General features: G+C 40.7%; 2 protein-coding genes and 1 pseudogene across 2 annotated transcripts in view; all 3 read left to right on the top strand.

Moving 5' to 3' along the window:
* The window catches only part of LOC146542213 (guanine nucleotide-binding protein subunit alpha-14-like), a 64,554-nt gene that overhangs the window by 27,025 nt on the left and 17,086 nt on the right, over nucleotides 1-20,443 (top strand). The gene's annotated exons all lie outside the window — the stretch shown is intronic.
* On the top strand, nucleotides 16,470-18,678 carry LOC146542215 (uncharacterized). The gene has a single exon (XM_085214167.1). It carries the CDS (start codon nucleotides 17,892-17,894, stop codon nucleotides 18,657-18,659), a length of 768 nt encoding a protein of 255 aa, XP_085070293.1. The 5' UTR covers nucleotides 16,470-17,891; the 3' UTR covers nucleotides 18,660-18,678.
* LOC146542214 (uncharacterized) lies at nucleotides 18,866-19,769 on the top strand (annotated as a pseudogene).

Genomic DNA, 20,443 nt, shown 5'->3' with positions numbered 1-20,443 from the left:
AGTTAGTAATACATAGTGGCTCGTCAGTAGCACTCCAGAATGAGAAGCTTTGGGTATATTTTGTAGGGAAGAATTAGAATTAATAAACAGAAGTATGCTTTGAAACACGCTACCTTTTGGATTTGATAATAACCTCTACGAACTTAATTAACTTGAATATGAGAATGTCTTCTCCAAACTTTTTTCTTTTTTTTCTTTAAACTTACAGAAATTATTTTTGTTTCAGTGCTTAATATTGTAGAATTATGCAAAAAAAAAAAAAAATCTGCTTCAGTTAAATCAATTTCTGGTTCTATTTTGTCTGTTAAATCAGTTGCTTGTTTTATTTTTTCTTAATTTTATTTTTGTTATGAAATATAGACAGGTTTTTAAGACAAGACTGGTTTTAGAATGTGGAGATTTTGCTCAATATCATGAACATTGTGTAAGCAAATTATTAGATGTTATTTCTTTGAATTAAGAGGGATTTCCAGGTATCTAATTTTTGGTGTTAAGATAGAGAAGATTACCTGTAGAGAGTGTTAAGAAGTGAAGTTGTAGAATCTATGGATTGATATTTTTAATTGAAGTATCATGAAAAAAAAACACGAGTAAGCTACTTTTCATTCAAAAATATGATTACATGAAGAATATAAAGAACAAAATCATGATTAATATTTTTTTGCTGTTTAGTTGTTTTGTATTGTGTATTCTTCTTTGGGTAATAAAAAAAGGATAGGAAATGTTATTTAAAGTAGAGATGTAGGTAATTACATTTTTTTTAATCACAAAAAGAACAAATGGTATCAACAGGAACAAATTCTAGAGTCGATAGAATTAAGGAGTTGGAGTGGCTATTTCCTACAGAATAAAAAATTCTGAGGGTTAATGTCTTGCTTGTAAAATACCTCTAGAAATTGTATTTGTGAATATAACCTTGTGAAAAAGTAATTCATTTTAATTCTATATTTTCATGAAAAGGGATGATGGTAAGAATCTATTTGAAGAACTACATTTGAAGTACATCGTACCAAGTTTTGGGATTTGTGTTTCTCTTCATTTCCAAAGCAAATCTGTATAGATTTAGTAAATAGCAAAGTTTTTCTCATTCTTTGCTCTGAGCACTGGGCTGGATACGCTCCCATAACACAGTATTCTGGGTAAATTTTGTTCTTGCTGGTTGCTGTGCCACCATTGTCTTCCAATTCAGAAGATTGTAATGTCATTTGCACAGTTTTTGAAGAGGCACAATTAGATCTGGTGCTTTCTTACTGAAAACGCTTATTAAAAGACCTGCTAAGAACACAGTTCTATGTGCTCAGGTTTGTTGGCTTTAGAAATCATTTTTACTTACATGTAGAGAAAATCCTGAGCGATAAATTAAGAAATAACCATGTTTGTGTTACTGTCACTTGCAGAAGACAGCTGCAAATATGCCTTTCATTTAGGTGGTGAATTTAAGGCAAAGTATTATAAATCCTATATTTGATTCCATTAAGTGATCTTAAGCCTGTAGGCAGCTATTGACAACACAGTGATTAAACAGAGGAGCTATACAGCTGTGGTGTCAGAGTTCACAGAATCACAGAATCACAGAATTGTAGGGATTGGAAGGGACCTCTAGAGATCATCGAGACCAACCCCCTCTGCCAAAGCAGGTTCCCTACACCAGGTCGCACAGGTAGGCATCCACGCGAGACTTGAATATCTCCAGAGAAGGAGACTCCACAACCTCCCTGGGCAGCCTGTTCCAGTGCTCCGTCACCCTCACCGTGAAGAAACTTCCTATGCTGTAGCTTATGTCTGTTTCCCCTCGTCCTGTCTCCACATACCACTGAAAACAGACTGGCCTCACCGCTATGGCCGCCACACCTCAGATATTTATAAACCTGGATCAGGTCCCCTCTCAGTCGTCTTTTCTCAAGGCTAAACAGACCCAGTTCACTTAGCCTTTCTTCATAGGGGAGATGCTCCAGGCCCTTCACCATCTTTGTGGCCCTCCACTGGACTCTTTCCAAGAGATCCCTGTCTTTTTTGTACTGGGGAGCCCAGAACTGGACACAGTACTCCAGATGAGGCCTTACCAGGGCAGAGTAGAGGGGGAGGATCGCCTCCCTCGACCTGCTGGACACGCTCTTTTTAATGCACCCCAGAATGACACTGGCCTTTTTGGCCACGAGGGCACACTGCTGGCTCATGGCCAACGTGTCGTCCACCAGAATGCCCAGGTCCCTCTCTGCAGAGCTCCTCTCCAGCAGCTCATCCCTCAGCCTGTATTGGTGCATGCAATTATTCCTCCCTAGGTGTAAGACCCTACACTTGCTTTTGTTGAACCTCATCCGGTTTCTTACTGCCCAGCTCTCCAGCCTGTCCAGGTCTCGCTGAATGGCAGCACAGCCTTCAGGCGTGTCAGCCAATCTTCCCAACTTCGTATCATCAGCAAACTTACTGAGGGTGGCCACTATCCCCTCATCAAGGTCATTGATGAAGATGTTGAACAAGACCGGACCCAGCACAGACTCCTGGGGGACACCACTGGTTACAGGTCTCCAGCCAGACTCTGCACCACCAACAACGACCCTCTGCGCTCTGCCAGTCAGCCAGTTCTCAACCCACCTCACTGTCCACTCGTCTATCCCACACTTCCTCAGCTTTGTTATAAGGATGTCGTGGGAGACAGTATCAAATGCCTTTCTAAAATCAAGGTAGACTACATCTACCGCTCTTCCCCCATCCACCCAGCATGTGACAGCATCATAGAAGGCCACCAGGTTGGTTGAGCACGACCTCCTCTTGGTGAACCCATGCTGACTACTCCTGATAACCTCCTTTTCTCCCAGTTGTCTGGAGATGGTATCCAGCACAAGCTGTTCCATCACCTTTCCAGGGACGGAGGTGAGGCTGACAGGCCTATAATTACCTGGATCTTCCTTCTTGCCCATTTTGAAGACTGGAGTGACATTGGCTATCCTCCAGTCTTCAGGGACCTCCCCTGTTGTCCAAGACCTCTCAAAAATGATGGAGAGCGGTTCAGCAATGACCTCCGCCAGCTCCCTCAGCACACCTGGATGCGTTCTATTGCAACAGTGTCCAGTGGCCATATTATAATTGTCCAGTGTTCTCCACATTTCCGTTTATTGATTTTGCCCACATCATATCTTCTTTTTCCTGAAAAAAAAGAAAAAAAGAAGAAGAAAAAAAAAAAGAAATCCCTCTGACCCTGTTATTTATTTGTTTGACTGATTGACTTTTTTGATTGATGCTTTTCTTAACATCCATGTTGTTCTTTGACCAGGTCAGATTTCCTCTTCGTCTGTGGGCCCTGGAGTTCCCTGCTGCCAAACATCTCTTCATTTGATACTTTTGTGGTGAAAAAAAGATAGTTCTGTGCTGAGTGTCTCAGCCCTGTAAATGAAAAGTGCAAATCTATAATTTATGGATATACAGAATGCCCAAATAAGCCTCTTAACATTTGCAAATAAAAGCAAGTTTTATAGGAGGGTTCTAAAGGGTTTTTACTGATGTTGTCAGCTACAAGTATTAAGTAAGTTTTTTGCCTTTCTACAGGTGCTAACTAAGATGCTAACTGAAACTATTTGTGCTGCATTTAGACAGGAAGAAGGGTTTGATTTCTATTGCTCTTTAAGTTTCTTGAACCTTTCATATTAATTAAGCAAACAATTTTTATCCTAATTTCATCAGTTATGTTCTTTGAGACATTTTAACTAATCCTCAGTTTTCACATTCTGGCTAAAGAAGATTAATCTTGCAAATGCTTAGGAACCTAATATTTTAAGGCATAACTGTAGTACTAATTGAACCCTACTTGATTTAACATACTTGATGCTACTTTAGTGGAAGTACGCAGGATTTGAAAAGTTTTCAGTGATTGATTTACAATTTATTTATTTATTTATTTTAATAATTGACTAACTACTTAATCCTGATGACTTTCCTGGGTCTTCTATTACCAGTAATTAATTTTATTTGACATTTACTTTTACCTGCATTGAAGAGTAGAATGCAACTTCTATGAAGTTATGAAAACTGAAGTTGGTAGATTCCTCATATCTGTTGATAAATTAAATATATTAAATTACACTTCTAAGAAAATATTATACAACTGCAAGGCGTCAGACATCTAGTGCTGTTAGGATTTAAGGTTATTCAGGTATTTCTTTATTCTCTTTAAGAAATGTTTAGCTTACTATTTGCTATAAAATTTTGTAGTTACTTATCCTTAGCACACCCTACCATGCTGCCAGTCTCATGCCTGATCATTTGTCTGTGTTTATGGAATATATATTTTTATTTTTAGTTTTTCCTGTTATACCTGCTCTATGAAACTTCCTACTAGAGTTGATCTAGCTTGGCTTAGGGGAGTGAGACTTTTATTATTCATATTTTAATTTTCAATGTCATACTGTGGAAATTGCTATATGAGTGCTGATTAGTATCCAGCATAACATGATTTGCAGTCTCTGAGGGTAAAATTTTTGTGTGAAATGTGTGAATTAATTAATTTACAAACATTTCTTCTCTCAGTAGAGAAAGTAAAAAACTAAGACTAAAGTCAGTGGAAATGCTATCACTTGCCTTATTTAAGAAGTTGTGTTTGAGTACATGTGAGAGTTAAGTAAATGGAAAAAGGAACGCACATGTGAGTCTGAGGGGAGAAAATCAGTAGTAGTAAATACTCTTTTTCATCATTCAGTATTTTTAAAATAAACATAAAGTGAAAGTATAGGAATAAAAAAAAGTCCTTCAAGCAAAAAGGGAAGAAATCAGGTGATGTTGGAAGAATAGAAGACACAGGAATATACATTTGTGAGTATATGAGGAGTATATATTTGTGAGTATACATCAATCTTCAGATTGATAGTGAGATAGTTAGGATAGTTGTGTAATCCCTTCTCCAGAAGGAGTGTACTTTCTGTTAAAGTATTAAAAGTACACGTGTGCTTTGAATTCCACTGATAAAGTTGGTTTATATTGGCCTCATAGTAAATGTAGATTCATCCAGTTGGAAGTGTCCTACAAAGATTGTCTAGTCCAACTGCCTGATCTGTTCAGGGCTAACCAAAAGTTAAAGCGTATTACTAAGCAAATTGTCCCAGAGCCACGTGAGCACTGACAGGCTGGGACATCTACCACCTCATTACTGTTTTCCACTGTTTGACTGCCTTTGCAGTTAAGAATTTTTTCCTAATGTGCAATCTGAACCTTCCTTGGTGCAATGAGAAATAAATGGTGAGAAATATCGGATGCGTTCTGAACCATGATTAGGCCTACATTTTCATAAATAGGAAAGTTTGGTCAGGACTGCAACAGTAGTGGTGTTGATGAACACTGCAAAAAGTCTATGAATTCTTAGAAAATATTGATCCACCGTATAAAGCTTAGCTGATTCTGAATGGTTGGACCTCCATCCTCTTTTACCAAAATTCAATACTTCTCATTGTTGATAATTTATTACACTTTCAACAAAAATTACTGTATCTTTACCTCCTGAAATGTGTTAAGACTTCTTCATTTGCTATAGCCTTTTGCCTTAAATACCATAATATAAAAGTTATTATTTCTCTGCAGCATTTAGCATAACACGGTGAAGTAAACAAGAACATAACAGATAAATAACCAGGCAGAATTTTAATGTATTTACAGATAGTGTTAATTAATTGCATCAGGTTCTCTCATTTTTAAATGCTACCAACTTTACTAGCAAAACAATGCATATAAATAAAAAGTGATCAGTTGTGATGGAAAAAATAACTAGTGATACATAGTTAATAAGTACTTTGAAGTGAAGATTTCTTCTCTAGAAGAATATGTATATAGCGATTAACATCTTTTTGGCTTTTTAGAGTAGACTTTAATGTTCCGAAGGCCTAATATCCTTCCTGCTCCCTGTACTCCTTCTTTTATAATAACTGAATAATTCCTTGGCTTTCTCTGTGGCTGTGAAGGCATTATTTTTTGCTCCTAAAACAAAGACAATCTTGGTAAGTAGTTCCGCTAATAGTGCAGAAGACTGAGCGAAGTCCAGTTCACTTATTCTCTGGGCTATGGTGTAAAGAGTTGAAAGCAATACAGCTTGGTTATAGAGGCTGAAACAACGTCACTGAACAAAGGGTGCTGTGGCTCAGTATGTTATCTGACCCAGTTCCTTTGTCAGCATGGAAAACATGCATCTGGCTTTGTTGCCCGAGTTCAGTCTGGAAAATTCACATCTGTAATTGTCACAATAAAATTAGCCAGAGTTCATCTCTAAGAGCGTTTGGTCAGAAGAGTGAGGAAAAAATTTCTCTGGGTCAGAAAGCAACTACAAATTGCCATGCCTAAGATTAATTCATTAAAAGTTCTAAGAATCTATTGATTAAAATACGATTGTGCTTTTTCTGATTTGGAACTAGGATCCTGAAGTTGAATCGGTTCTGAAAATATAGTACTTGAATATATGTGTCACAAGATGAGGCTTTTGATATCTGCACATAACTGGGTATAGAACAGACAGTTTCTCTGTGTAAAAGACTGCTTTTGCTGACAACTTTTTCCAGTTTATGACATTTTCTGGTGCAGCCTTTTCTGCACATTTCGCCTTTTATTAAGAAGAATAGAATAGAGACAGAAATATTTACTGTGATGTGGAACTAACTCCTTGCAGTGCAAAATTTAAAGATTTTTTTTTCAATGGAAAGTTTAATGGTATTATTCTAAAGGAAAACTGGCAATCTTCTATGCTGCTGAAGTTAAATTTTTTAATGAATGGGGAAACAAATAAATTAATGACAGATGAAAAGACCAGTTACTAGCAGCTCAGGCAGAGTCATTTAAATCAGCATCTGCTGTCATGTTAGAAACATAAAAGCCACTTCAGAAAGAGAAATGGCTAGAAAATTCCTCTAGGCCTGCTCTTTCCTTGGTGCTAAGCCTGTGACACATTCTATGAATTTATGATCTGCCAACAAAATTATTCTTTGGAATAAATTTGCCATATGAAGAAGTGCTGTTAGTGTTTGCTTGTTTCTTAGCAAACATCGCGGTGTCCATTTTTTACTCTATTTTTGTTTACGTGTATTGAAATACAGTACAGAGAGTTCTTCTCACAAATTAGGTTTACATATTCTTACTCAGTATAAGGTGTTTTTAAAGACAACTTTATTTCAATGCTGGTCAGCCAGCCCAATTATCTCACTTTCCTTCTTGAAAGGATAGAGAATATTTCTTTGAACAAGAAACACACTATTCTTCAACCAAATGCCTCCTTGCATGCAATCAGTTGCTTTTTGTTGTATGCCTCTTACACAATCTCTGTGTTTGTCTGGGGTGTGAATAATTTAGAGCCATGAAGAAATGTTCGCTGCAGCAGGAGAACCATGCTGCTGTTGTACAGCATGGAGGTTTTCCCTAATTTAATGGGGCTGAGACAACTTGGTGATTTTTCTGGATGAGTGGACATTGAGTCTTAACTATTGTGATGTCTGCATGACTCTGAAAAGTTGTTGTGCTCAGTTGCTGTTATTTAAGGTTTACAAAGACCTTGTTTGCTTTTGTAGAATACAAATTTAAATTACTTTCATCCTCAAAATAGTATTTATTTACTCATAAAATTGTGGTGGTAATATTTACTGTGAGATTAGCATTCTGTGAAGAGGCATAACAAGAGCAAAGAATGCTGGACTGTTTCTGTATTCTGAATTTTTCGACTTTCTGTATTGTTATGTTATATTGCTACATAGAGAAAGCTCTCCCTCAACTCTGTTATCACTGGGACCAATTCCTTCTCGAGCTTCCAAGGGAAGAAGGTGTGGTTTTACATTTGCTATCTTGGAGGGGGCAGCTCATGTACTGCTTGGAGGAATCACACAGAGGCTTGTACTTTGATAAATCAATTCCTAGGATGTTTACTGATGTAGCCTCTAATATCATTGTCCCTTGCATGGGCAGTTCACCTAGGACAGGCAACTGGTAGTATCTTTGCCCTTTCAGGAGTCTGGTTCAGCTGTCAGCTGCTTTCCAGGCAACAGTCCCCCCATGGTCTCTACCAGTCAGAAAGATCTAGCTAGAAAGAATGTGGCAACTCAGATGGAGTGCCCATCTAAACATGTGGCAGTTCAAGTCTCTGGCTGCAGTGAGTGCCGAAGTCTGTTGTTGCTGGTGAAGGGCAGCAGAAGTTTCACCTGCATGAGGTATTAACAGGTGAGTGATTTGCTCAGTCTGGTGGCAAAGCTCAAGGAGGTAGTGGAGAGATTAAGGACCATCAGGAAGTGTGAGCAGGAGATAGATTTATTGAGTATCTCTCTGAGAGAAAGGCACTGGGGTGACACTCCCCAAACCGTCCCCATGGTAGACCCTCCCTGCAGCCATAGTACAGCAAAAGGAGCCAGTTTGAGAGGAGGAATGGAAACTGGTCCCAGCTCAGAGACACAGACAACTCCCATCCTGACCTACCTTGGTTTCCCAGGTACCTCTCTGTGATAGATCTGAAGCACTGGAATCTGAGGGAGAGGTGAGTGAAGGTGCACTGGGAGGTCTACTTTCAAAGCTGTCTAGGGTGAGGTGGTCAGCTCCAAGCCTCAAGACTGCCTCCACCATAAGGGAAAGAAAGGTGATCATCGTAGGCAACTCCCTTCTGAGAGGAATGGAGGGCTCTGTATGTCAGCCTGACCCTACCTGTAGGGGGGTTAGGGATATTTCTAGAAAACTCCCCAGTCTGATCTGCCTGTCTGATTATTAGCCTTTATTAATAGTTCAGATTAGTTCAGATTAGATCACTGACATTCTATAGTCACTGATATTCTGATCACTGATATTCTATAAATATCTAGGGTGTGGAGGGCGGAGTGGTGAGGCCAGACTGTTTTCAGCAGTGTGTAGAGACTAGACAAGGGGAAACAGCCAGAAACTGCAGCATAGGAAGTTCCGCACAAATGTGCGCAAGAACTTCTTTACGGTGAGGGTGACAGTGCGCTGGAACAGGCTGCCCAGGGAGGTTGTGGAGTCTCCTTCTCTGGAAATATTCAGGACCCTCCTGGACACCTACTTGTGCGACCTGGTGTACGGAACCTGCTTTGACAGGGGAGTTGGACTCAATGATCTCTGGAGGTCCCTTCCAACCCCTACAATTCTGTGATTCTGTGACAGAAGCCTGAGGATTATAAAAAATGATTTCAGGGGATTGGGGTGGTTAGTTGATGGAGCGGGCATACTTTCTTCTATTCCTGCAATGGCAGGGAAGGACACTGAGAGAAGCAGGAAAACCCATCTTAAAAACACATGGCTGAGAGGCAGGTGCAAACACAAAAATTTGGGGTTCTTAGATCATGGAGTGGTTTACTCAGCACCTGGCCTGAGGTCTGCTAATGGGTCTCACCTGTCTCAAAGGGGGAAACAGATCATTGCCCAGGAGAGCAGAGCTTGGAGAGAGAGGTTTATACTAGATATGAAGGGGAAAGGGAACAAAACCAGGCCTGCTAAAAATGAGTATAGAGGAGCGATTATGGGATTGGAAGTGAAGCAAGGGGCTCAGCTGAAGTGCGTTTACACCAGTGTATGCATCATGGTCAACAAACAGGAGGAGCTGGAAGCCACTGTGCAGTAGGCAAACTGTGACTTAGTTGCCATCACAGAAACGTGGTGGGATCACTCCCATGACTGGAGTGCTGCAGGTGGATGGCTACAAGCTCTTCAGAAAGGATAGGCAAGGTCTTTCTACTGAACAGGCAAACTTCACCATAAGATGAAGAGAATATGTAAACTAAGAATGGAGCATGTATGTAGCCAAATGGGTACAGATTCTTTCAGTATGAGACAACAAACATATGTTTGGCCATACTGTCTGAATTGGAACCAGAATTCATGAATATCTCTGCTTAGATTAAGGTAAAACGATATGTGGAGATCCACATACAGTCATCAATGTTAATGATTGTCTATATACCATAGTTATTCAAAAAGTACTGGTGTGGCAATGAGGTGATGGACTCTCCTGTAGTTGCATAGCAAAATCATTTATTGTCTGCATGTACAGACTTTTATACCGGCGCTAGCTTAGCCTGGTAGTTTTCCACTGTTATCTGTATTCCAAAGCTTCTTATGCAGAGCAAGCGGTTCACAATCACATTTGGCACAAGTGGTTACAGTTCCCTGACAACTGTTGCTAAGCTTTCTCCTGTGTATTCTGAGCTTGTTCACTTCTCCCAGGGTTTCTTACTGACCAAGGTGAGAATGCTGCCATTCTTGCTCACTGATGGGGATGTCCTTGGTTCTCAGCATTGCTTTTTCATGCTGTTTCTCTTGCTTCACAGCTTCTGCTCTGAATAGTCTTCCTTGTACCCCCACATATTTTCACACAGTTATCCCTGAAATATTCATACTCTTAACACTTAGAATCTATCTTAAACAACTGAACTATATAGGCCTAAGGAACAGAAATAAGCCTCACAATTTTTAACAACTACATGACTTAAAACCTTGATGGACAGAAAAGAAGGGGACAGACTATTTAGCAGGTTCTGTAGTGATAGAACAACGGGAAAGGGTTTTAAGCTTAGATATAAGGAAAAGTATTTTATAGTGTGGGTGGTGAGGCACTGGAACAGGTTGTCCAGAAACGTGGAGGATATCTCATCCCTAGAAACTTTCCAGATGAGGCAGATCAGGCCCTGGAAACCTGATTGAGGTGTGGGTATCCCTGTTCACTGTAGGGGAGTTGGACTAGATAACTTTCAAATGTCCCTTCCAACACTAAGGATTCTATGATTCTAGAATTCTACAAACTTTATGAGACATTCAACTCTTAAGAAACCAAAATAGATCTTGCAATTACTTAATAATTTTATGAGAAGAAAACAACAAAAAGAGAAAACTGAGGAAAAGGGAGAAAGAACGAGAGACAATGACAGCCACCAAGAAGGTGACCACATGAAGTCCTTCTCGGGCATCCTTTTATGCTTGCTAGGTTTGCATTGTCCCAAGGTTGTATATAAGTGGGTTTGCAATAACAAGTCTGTCAAAAACAATTTGGTAGCCAAAACTTTCTTGCAGGAAGGATCGGCCATTTTGTCAGTGAAGCAGAAATTGTCGTTTGAGAGGGCAGCATACCACAACTTTTACTAGTTGTAATGGCAAAAATCTTGCACTGCAGCTGTTTGAAACACTCCAAAAGGTCAGGAAGTGTTTTTTTTGGTCCTTTATGGGAACATAAAAAGTAAAAATCACTAGTAGTAAATTCATTTCAATTCTAACTAAAGTATTCCAGTAAAAGGTTGCTCTCTTAAGGATGGATGGAAAAGACTTGTTCTCTGTCAAGTTTACGCTTTGTCATTGGGGTATCATTTCATATTTGCTGGGTATCTTGAAAAGACATCTCTTACCTTCTGTTCTACTGTGATTAAATTACTTGAATTACTTTGAACTATTCTCTTTCATCCCTTAATAGTTTTCTCATGAAAGCACATGGAAGTATGGTTCCAGTCTCTTACTCAGGATCAGTTTTAAGCTTCTTCGTGGTATAGGCCAGTTCAAGAGAGAGCTTGGCTAAACTAGCTTAAAGCTTTTATTCAAATCTTGGTGTGATATACTGCCTGCCTTAGAGGAATATAAAGTATTTGGGATACTCTGTTCTCTGCTTTCGTTGGGAGCTCTGCATGAAAACGGATGGAGCCACAGTGGAGTGCAGGGCACTTTCTGCTGCTTCTGTCAGTCTAGTGTCCTCCTTTGCCTAGATACAAGTTGTCTTAAATTCTGGAATAACACCTTTCACAGTTATCACAGCTTGTCACAACATTTGTAGGAATTTTTCTAATTGTTTCTGTAGTAAAGTTGGGGGCTAACAATAAAGAATTGTATAGGATAAATAATAAATGGGCAAAAAAATAGCAGATGGAATTTAGTGTAAAGAGAAATTAAGTAGTGCGTATAGGAGAGCAAGATCCAAATTCCATACAAATTTATACATTCTTGTGCTACTCAAGGCATATTTTGGATCTTAATAGATCATTCCATGAAAATCAGTTTAGCTCTTAGTAGTCCTCCAGAAAAAGAAAAGAGAGGAATGGAGATCTTAGTAGCAGTGTGTAATTCTTCACTTGCCTAAACCTTGTTTATTGAGTGCAGTTTTTGTTCCCTACTAGTAGAACCACATGGTAGGCCTAGAAATGTATTTGTGTTTTTGTTTATTTCTGCTCCTGGATTGTTAAATCTTCAGTAGTCTATACTTAAAATAGACATCTTTCTTGCATGTTCTAAACTAAATTACTGTTGATGAAATACCAACTTTTAGATTTGTTGTTTTGTTTGATTTTATATCTTGTGAGAACTTGATTAAAGATCCAAAAAGAATGGAACTATGAAAGGAAATTTCATGGAAGTAAAAGATCAAAAGAACAGCCCTGCAGAGAAGTACTTGGGGGTCCTGGTGATGAAAAGCTGGACATGAGCAAGAAATGTGCACTTGCAGCCCAGAAGATCAACAGTATCCTGGGCTGCATCAGAAGAGGTATGGCCAGCAGGGAGAGGGACGTGTTTGTCCCCCTCTCCTCAGCCCTCATCAGGCCCCATCTGGAATACTGATTCAAGTCTGGGTCTCCTAACACAAGAAAGACATGAAGCTGTTGAAATGGGAGCAGAGGAGGGCACAAAGGTGATCAGAGAGCTGGAGCACCTCTCCTATAAAGACTGAGGGAGTTGGGATTGTTAAGTATGGAAAAGACAAGGATCTGGAGAGACTTAATTGCATCCTTCCAGTACTTGAAGGGAGTTTATAAACTCAGTTTATGAACTCCCCACTGGCCACCCTTTTATTTTGTTCCTTTGAGCTACTATTCACTGTTGCAGAGACCACAATGTACAGGTACTTTTCAGCCCAACTATTATTCTTAGTGCTTCCCAGCATCAGAGCTCCTCCACAAATGCAGTGATAAACTGGCTTAAGGAAACTGAAAGCTAATGTCCTTCAGTAAAAACATCCCTGATGCTCTTATCTTCTCCATGATCACAACGATGCACTGAAGTTATTTGTCTGGTTTCAGCAGAACAAAATTTTAAAATAATACAACAATAATGAAAACAGGCAGTGAGATCAGGAACATTAAAGGAAACACATCAAGAAATACAGCAGCACAAATGGAATGATGCATTTTAAAAACAGCAACAACAAACTCAAGAACAATGGCATTAAGAGAGCTGGGATGTTGAAAAAAGCCTTCAGATCATGCCCTCAGGTGATTTACATGATTTCCCATGTAAAATACATTTTCTTCAGTGAGATTACCTATGATGTGGCGCTATATTCAAAACCTACGAGATTTTATTGGTGCTTACTACTGTTCTTGAAGTTTTACAGTTTTGATATCAAATTTTTGAGCTCTTTAAAAGTGCAAATGTTGCAACTATATAGAGAACTTGAAACTTGATACTATGTCTTGATACTATGTCTATACTATGTCAATAAAGGCAGAATTTTAAAACTGATTTTTCAAATGCATCACAAGGCTGAGGTCCAGTTTACAGTTGGTGGGAGAACAAACTTTGCAGCAGAAGAAACAGCATATTTCCAATTTTAAGTTCCCCAGTACAAGATAGAGATTGAGAAACAGCCATTGAACAAACATGTTCAATGAATCGTAGAATAATCTGAGTTGAAAAAGACCTTGAAGATTATCAAGTCTAACTGTCAACGTGACCTGCCAAATCCCTTCACTAAACCAGGTTCTTAGTGCTACTTCCACACATGTCTTGAATACTTCCAGGGATGAGGACTCCTTCACTTCCCTGGTCAGCCTGTTCCAATTCTTTACCATCCTTTCCACGAAGAGAGAAAACCTGAGAACTTTCCTGACGAGAGAACAAAAAACTTCCTCTAAACTTATCATAGAATCATAGAATCACAAGATTGGAATGGACCTACAAGATCATCTAGCCCAACTCCTCCCATTACCATTGCTACCACAAGATATTAACCGTATCTCATAGCTCCTCATCCAGACGCCTCTTGAACACTGCCAGAGACGGCGACTCCACCACCTCTCTGGGCAGCCATTCCAGTGCCTGACCACTTCTGAGAGAAAAAGATTTTCCTTATGTCTAATCTAAACCTCCTCTTGTACAACTTGTGGCCATTTCTTCAGGTCCTGTTTGTTGCCTGGGAGAGGCCAAGCCCCTCCTCATCACCATCTCCCTTCAGGAAGTTGTAGAGTGCAATGAGGTCTCCTCTGAGCCTCCTCTTCTCCAGAGTAAACAATCCCAGCTCCTTCCGCTCCTCATTAGATTTGTGCACCAGACTCCTCACCAGTTTTGTTACCCTTCTCTGGACAGGTTCCAGGGCCTCAATGTCTTTCTTTTAGCGAGGAACCCAAAACTGAACAAAATACTCGAGGTGCAGCCTCACCAGTGCTGAGTAGAAGGGGATGATCACCTCCCTGCTCCTGCTGGCCACACTATTTCTACTGCAGGTCAGGATGCCATTGGCACTCTTGGCTTCCTGGGCACACTGTTGGCTCATGTTCAGTCAAGCATCAACCAACACCCCAAGGGCCCTTTCCTCATCACAGTCATCCAGCCACTCGTCCCCAAGCATATAATGCTGCGTGGGGTTGTTGTGGCCAAAGTGCAGGACCCGGCACTTGGCCTTGTTGAACCTTATCCCATTCACCTCAACCCAGCGATCCAGCTTATCTAGATCCCTCTGAAGGGCCCTCCTAACCTCAAGCAGATCAACACTACCTGCAGACTTACATAGGGTGTACTCAGACCCCTCATCTAGGTCATCAATAAATATATTAAACAAGATGGGCCGCAGCACTGATCCCTGGGGGACACCACTTGTAATGGGTCACCAGCTGGACTTAAATCTATTAACAACAACCTGTTGGGTACAGCCCTCTTGCCAGTTCCTTACCCAAAGAAGGGATACTTGCCCAGGCCATAGGCAGCCAGTTTCCCCAGAATAATGCTGTGAGAGACCTTAGTCCTGTTTTAAGCAGGGATTAGAGCAGATGATCCCCAATGATCACCTCCAAACTGACTGCTTGATAAGCATATGCTTCAGCTTCCATTTTCTCTCCATTTTAATTTGTGATAATGTTTTTTATTCAGGAGTGAAAAATAATTTAAAAAAATGTAGAGTGCCAAGGTGCTTTGAACATACTTTCTTTTTTCTTTTTTCTTTTTCTTTTTTTTTTTTTTTTGAGGAGGGCTGGGAGTATTTTATGGTGGTTTTATTTATGCAGCCTATTTTTGCAAGGCAGGATTCTTAGCTGAGGAGGATGGTGCAATAATTTGCAGTAATAACATACCACTGTTTTATTACACTTGTCAATTGCAATACAAACAAGAGAAATGGAACTTAAAATTTTCAAGACAGTTACAATTAAAAAGTAATTTCTTTGGAACTGCATGTGTCTAAAAATTGTCTAAACTTATTAATTTACAAGGATTTATTCTGAAAGGTTTCTGGCATTCTTTCTTGTAGACAAACTTCTGGGTGGTCTTGGAATGCAGATCAGAACCTTATAATGTATTTTTCATTTGGAAAGTGTTGCTTATATTAGGAAAGTCTACTTTGAACAATCATGAATAAGTGATCAGGCATTAGAAAATAAAGATCATTACTTACATGAATGCTTAAAAATAACTGTTTCAGAGACCAAGAGATTCAACGAACACTGCAAGTAAGATATTAGTTTTCATCATAGCTATGGAGGAAATAATTTAAAATTTGTTTTTCCACAGAAACTAAATGGTCAGTCAAGCACAGCCAGCTGAATTCCACTTCATAAATCCTGTTCTGCCAAACAAAACTGGAAGTCCAGCCAATTCTATCAATGAGCCTTAGGATCTATTAGTGAGCTTTTAGGGAAGGTTTTTGTGGATGTGATTATAATAATCTATTATGATGATCTTTCCAGTGTCTGGATGTTGTATGAAGTAGGACAGAGTCCTCAATCTTCCTGGTTTTTCATTTGATCTGTCAGTTAATTTTTCAATCTTCTAGCACTGTGTGAAATCCTTCCACACTAGCTCAATGTCATTATTAGCTTTGTCTGCTGTAATTACTTTCAGACACTGTAACCTCTGTAACAGTGTAATGCGTTCAGGATATTTGTGGAATGGAGTAGCAGGTATCTGACTAAATCTGCTGCTGAATGTTCCTCGGTGAGGACTGATTATCTAACTCATTTTTTAATTTTTGTCTTTTATCCGCTTTTAATCACAAAATTTCCTTCCTGTTCTTCCTCTGTGAAATCTTACTATCTCTAATAGCATTCACATATGGGCTTTTGTGGAAGTGTATCCAAATGTACTGTACAAGCTTTGTCACTCTTAATGTACTTGGTGATTTTTTTAAAGAGATCTGGTAGATCTCTGAGCTCAGGCTCCACTTACAGAAGCTTACTCTGTGCTTTACAGGACTGCAATATAGGGTAGGTAAAAACACCTGCTAAAAACTATCTTGGAAGCAGTTTTCAGTGAAGAAAACATCAAGGGATTAATTCTTCCACTTCAGTTTTATACAGTAGGCTGCATATATACATGTGCTGAAGAGTGTCTTTCTGTAAAGTGAAGAGTTGTCATTAGGGCTGAAATCAACAGCACAGACTTAGCTATTGCTGTATCAAATATTTCAGCACTTGTCTTTTTTTGTTTGTCTGCCTTTGATACATGGGTAATCACACAGCATATCAAGCAAGATATACTAAATAGTCAGGCTTTGTTGAAAATGTGACACTTTGCACTGAGTAGCGCAAAAGAGCAACATTCAGAAATGCACAGCAGAGGAAACTGAAATTTAGGTTACTGTTTTTCAGGTAAAGGTTCTAACCTCCAAATTAGGAGATGGATGGAATGTTTCTTTCCTTTTTTGTTTCTGCTAAAATGAATTTGAGGCTAAAAGACTGTTCCTGAGCTGTTTAAACTATCATCCAGAAAAAGCAGATGTTGTTTTCTAAGTTTCACTAAATATTTACTTTTTGAGAATGACATTTGGAAGTGCTGGTTCTTAAGAAGTTTTATGACCAGCAAACTTTATGGAAAGCGTGCATCTCTCAAACATCACCTGACTATCAATGTGCCTGCACTGCTAGAGAGGTGGGAGGTGGTTTCACATCATGGAAAGGGGAGATTCAGTCAGAGATTGTTTTTGGATGGAACAGCATGATGTCTATTCTGTGGGAGCTTACTGGCAGTCTTCTCTGTCAGGCACGATATCATAGTGATAGGACAAGGAGTAATGGCCTAAAATTTGTACATAGGAAGTTCTATACTAACACGCGAAATACTTCTTTTCAATAAGAGTGGCGTGTTGTAGTAGGCATTAACAAGTCATCGGGATGTGACGCGTTAGGATCTCCCCTGCGCTGTAGGCGTTAACAAGGTATCAGATGTGACACGATAGGACCTCTGTTACGTAAATCATGACGCACGCTTGAAGGACATAGAAGGGGCGTAGACGAGGCATGTAGGATATATAAGTCGCTGTTTAGTTGCAATAAATGCCATTTGCTACATCCTCATATTGGTGTCTGTGTCGCAATGGCCCTAGCGAGGGGAGATCACTAGCCAGACCTCGAGAATGGGGACAACAAGTGGTGCCCCGTGTGAGGATCGTCAGCTCGTTGCCCCTCTGATGTCCCCCGAGGTCTGGTGTGTGACCTGAGGTCTGGTGTGTGACCTGATCCTGGCCAGGATGGTATTGTTGCAGTTGGGTAAGGACTATGGCGGCAAGGAGACGCCTTCTAAGAAGGAATTGGCTGCTGTAGTGTCCCGCTTGGAGTGAGAGGGGGTGTGTGAGGACCCCAGGGATATTTTGAATCCCCAGAAGTGGGATGAGATTACTTTGCTGCTTGCGCAGCACACGATGAGCACCCGATTGGGTGCAGAACTCAAGACATGGGGCTTGGTGCTAGGCTAACATGGAGCTGGGGGAAGAGGACAGTGAGGGGGAGGGTGAAGCAGCTCTGTCTTGGGGAACTAAGAGGGGCACATTAACAGATTGGGGAAAGGTCAGATCTAGTCTGATAGATGAAGGTAGATCATTGGAAGTTTTCCCGGTTATTGTAAGCAGTGGAGGAAACCCTGAGTGGGTATCTCTTGATCCCAAGGGCATTACCTGCCTGCTAGACTGTGTGGAGAAGCGAGGCTTGAGTTCATCCCTCACCCTGAACACCTTAGAAACCATGACATCTATAGGCCCCCTTCTCCCTCACAACATAATGAATTTGATGTGCATGGTGCTGTCGCCAGTACAGTATACGCTATGGTCCTCAGAGTGGATGGCAGGATTGCGAGCGGCTGTAGGGGCCGTGGAATCAAGCCCAAACCACCCACTACATGGGTCTTTGCTAATGCGCTTGGCGGGAATGGCCAGGGGGATGGAGACCCCCCAGGGACAAGCAGCTAGGCTCAGACCAGGGGAGCTTATAACGGCTACAGACTTGATGATTCAAGCATTTAAGAGAGTAGCCAAGAGCGTGGAGTCAGTGGACCCCTGGACCAAAATGACCCAGGGGCCAACAGAATCATTCTCCGCCTTTGCGGACATACTCTTGAAGGTCATACAGGGGTCAGAACTCCCAAAATCGGCCCAAGGTCCAGTTGTTATGGACTGTCTCTGGCAACAAAGCCAGCTGGAGATCAGGGAAATTCTCTGCACTGCTCTACAGCTTGGTACGCCTGGGTAGATGATCAAATATATTCTGGATAAGCAAAAGACAGCATCTCTAACCAATGAAGGGTTAGCAGCAGCTATTGTCGCTGCAGTTGGAGCACGACAGCCCCAGGGACCGTGCTATGGGTGTGGCCAAGCGGGCCACGTTAAGGTAAATTGCCTGACCGCGCACGGGGCACAGGGATCGTGGGGCCCAGCGAGGGGGCCGATAGGACCGATATGTTGGACTGGTATGCTTTTGTCCTAACAATACGAAGTGCTTCAGTATATACGATATACCCGATCATTGCACTGGGACTGAACCATGATGGGGTCATACTTTATCCAATAGAACATTGAGTGCGGGCTCTTCAAAATAAAGAAAAATGGCAAATAATTGATGTTAGCTCATGTGCTGTATGGGAGCAGCGAGGATTCGTTTGTGAGAGTAATACTCTTAAGGCTTGAGACACTTGTCTTGATACTGAACAGAACATTTGCCATTTTGAAATTCATCCCAATGAGGCACTTGAAACAGTGTTTATATACTTTGGAAAAGTGTGTGTTTGTATGAGGACCTCTTGTAATTTCATACTCATAGATGATATTGCTGTAGGTACCAGTACTCATTCAAATCTGTCTGTCTGCAGCTTCACCAGTATTGTAGAATGTGACTCTAATTACACAGTTCTGGTTATATCACATCAGTTCCTGTAGTCTAATTACACACTGATTCAAGATGTATTATCCACCCCCAATTGGAATGAACCTTGATTTGGTAAGGAAACTGTTGCAACATGATGATCTGTACCAACAGCTAAAACGCGTTCGAGACAATGGACGGAAAACCTTGATCACTGTTCGCCATGATGCGGGAGAGATTCTTCGTGTCCTAGAAAGGGTGAAGAAGGACAGAGAACACCATTGGTGGGAGACACTTCTTGGATGGCCACCAACAGTGAGAGGGGTATTAAATTCCATACTGCATCCAGTTGTGATCTTATTAATCTTAACATTGATATGTTTGGTGCTTGTAATTATATTATATGTGAAGGTCTGGCGTATGCTAAGACGAGTAGCCCAGCTTGAATTACCTAAGAATGTAGTGTATCACCCTCTGTATAACCTACGCGAGAGCTATTAGGCAAGTGAATAATGCGCTGTAATAAGGCAAGGCTTTACCGAACATGGAGTGGGGAAGATGTTGTAGTAGTTAACGAGTCATCGGGATTTGACACGTTAAGACCTCCCCTGCTCTGTAGGCGTTCACATATCAGATGTGACGCTATAGGACCTCTGCTACGTAAATCATGACGCACGCTTGAAGGACGTAGAAGGGGAGTAGACGAGGCACATAGAATATATAAGTCGCTGTTTAGTTGCAATAAATGCCATTTGCTATATCCTCATATTGGTGTCTGTGTCACAATGGCCCTAGCGAGGGGAGATCGCTAGCCCCCAGCGGACGGACCTCGAGAATGGGGACAACAGTGGCGGAGCACTGCAATAGGTTGCTTTGAAAGACTGGAAGTCTCCTTCCATGGGGATATACAAGACCTGTCTGGATACCTACCTGTGTGACCTGTTGTGGAGTACTTGTTTAGAGGAGGGGTTGGACTTGATTTCTTGAGGTCCTTTCCACCCCCTGCAATTCTGTGATTTTTGGACTTTTATACTTTACCACTACCAATGCACCCAGCTGGAAAGTATTATAGTGATATTTTCCCATTCTTAAACAAAAGTGAATTAGAAGTAAATAATGTGTGAGCTGCTATGAAATCCAGCTATTTGTCCAGCAGAATTATCTTTGAAAGTTTA

Source organism: Meleagris gallopavo, chromosome Z (assembly GCF_905368555.1).
Source record: "Meleagris gallopavo chromosome Z, MGAL_WU_HG_1.1, whole genome shotgun sequence".
In the NCBI taxonomy this organism is placed as follows: Eukaryota; Metazoa; Chordata; class Aves; order Galliformes; family Phasianidae; genus Meleagris; species Meleagris gallopavo.
This window is presented reverse-complemented; position numbering and strand designations above follow the sequence as displayed.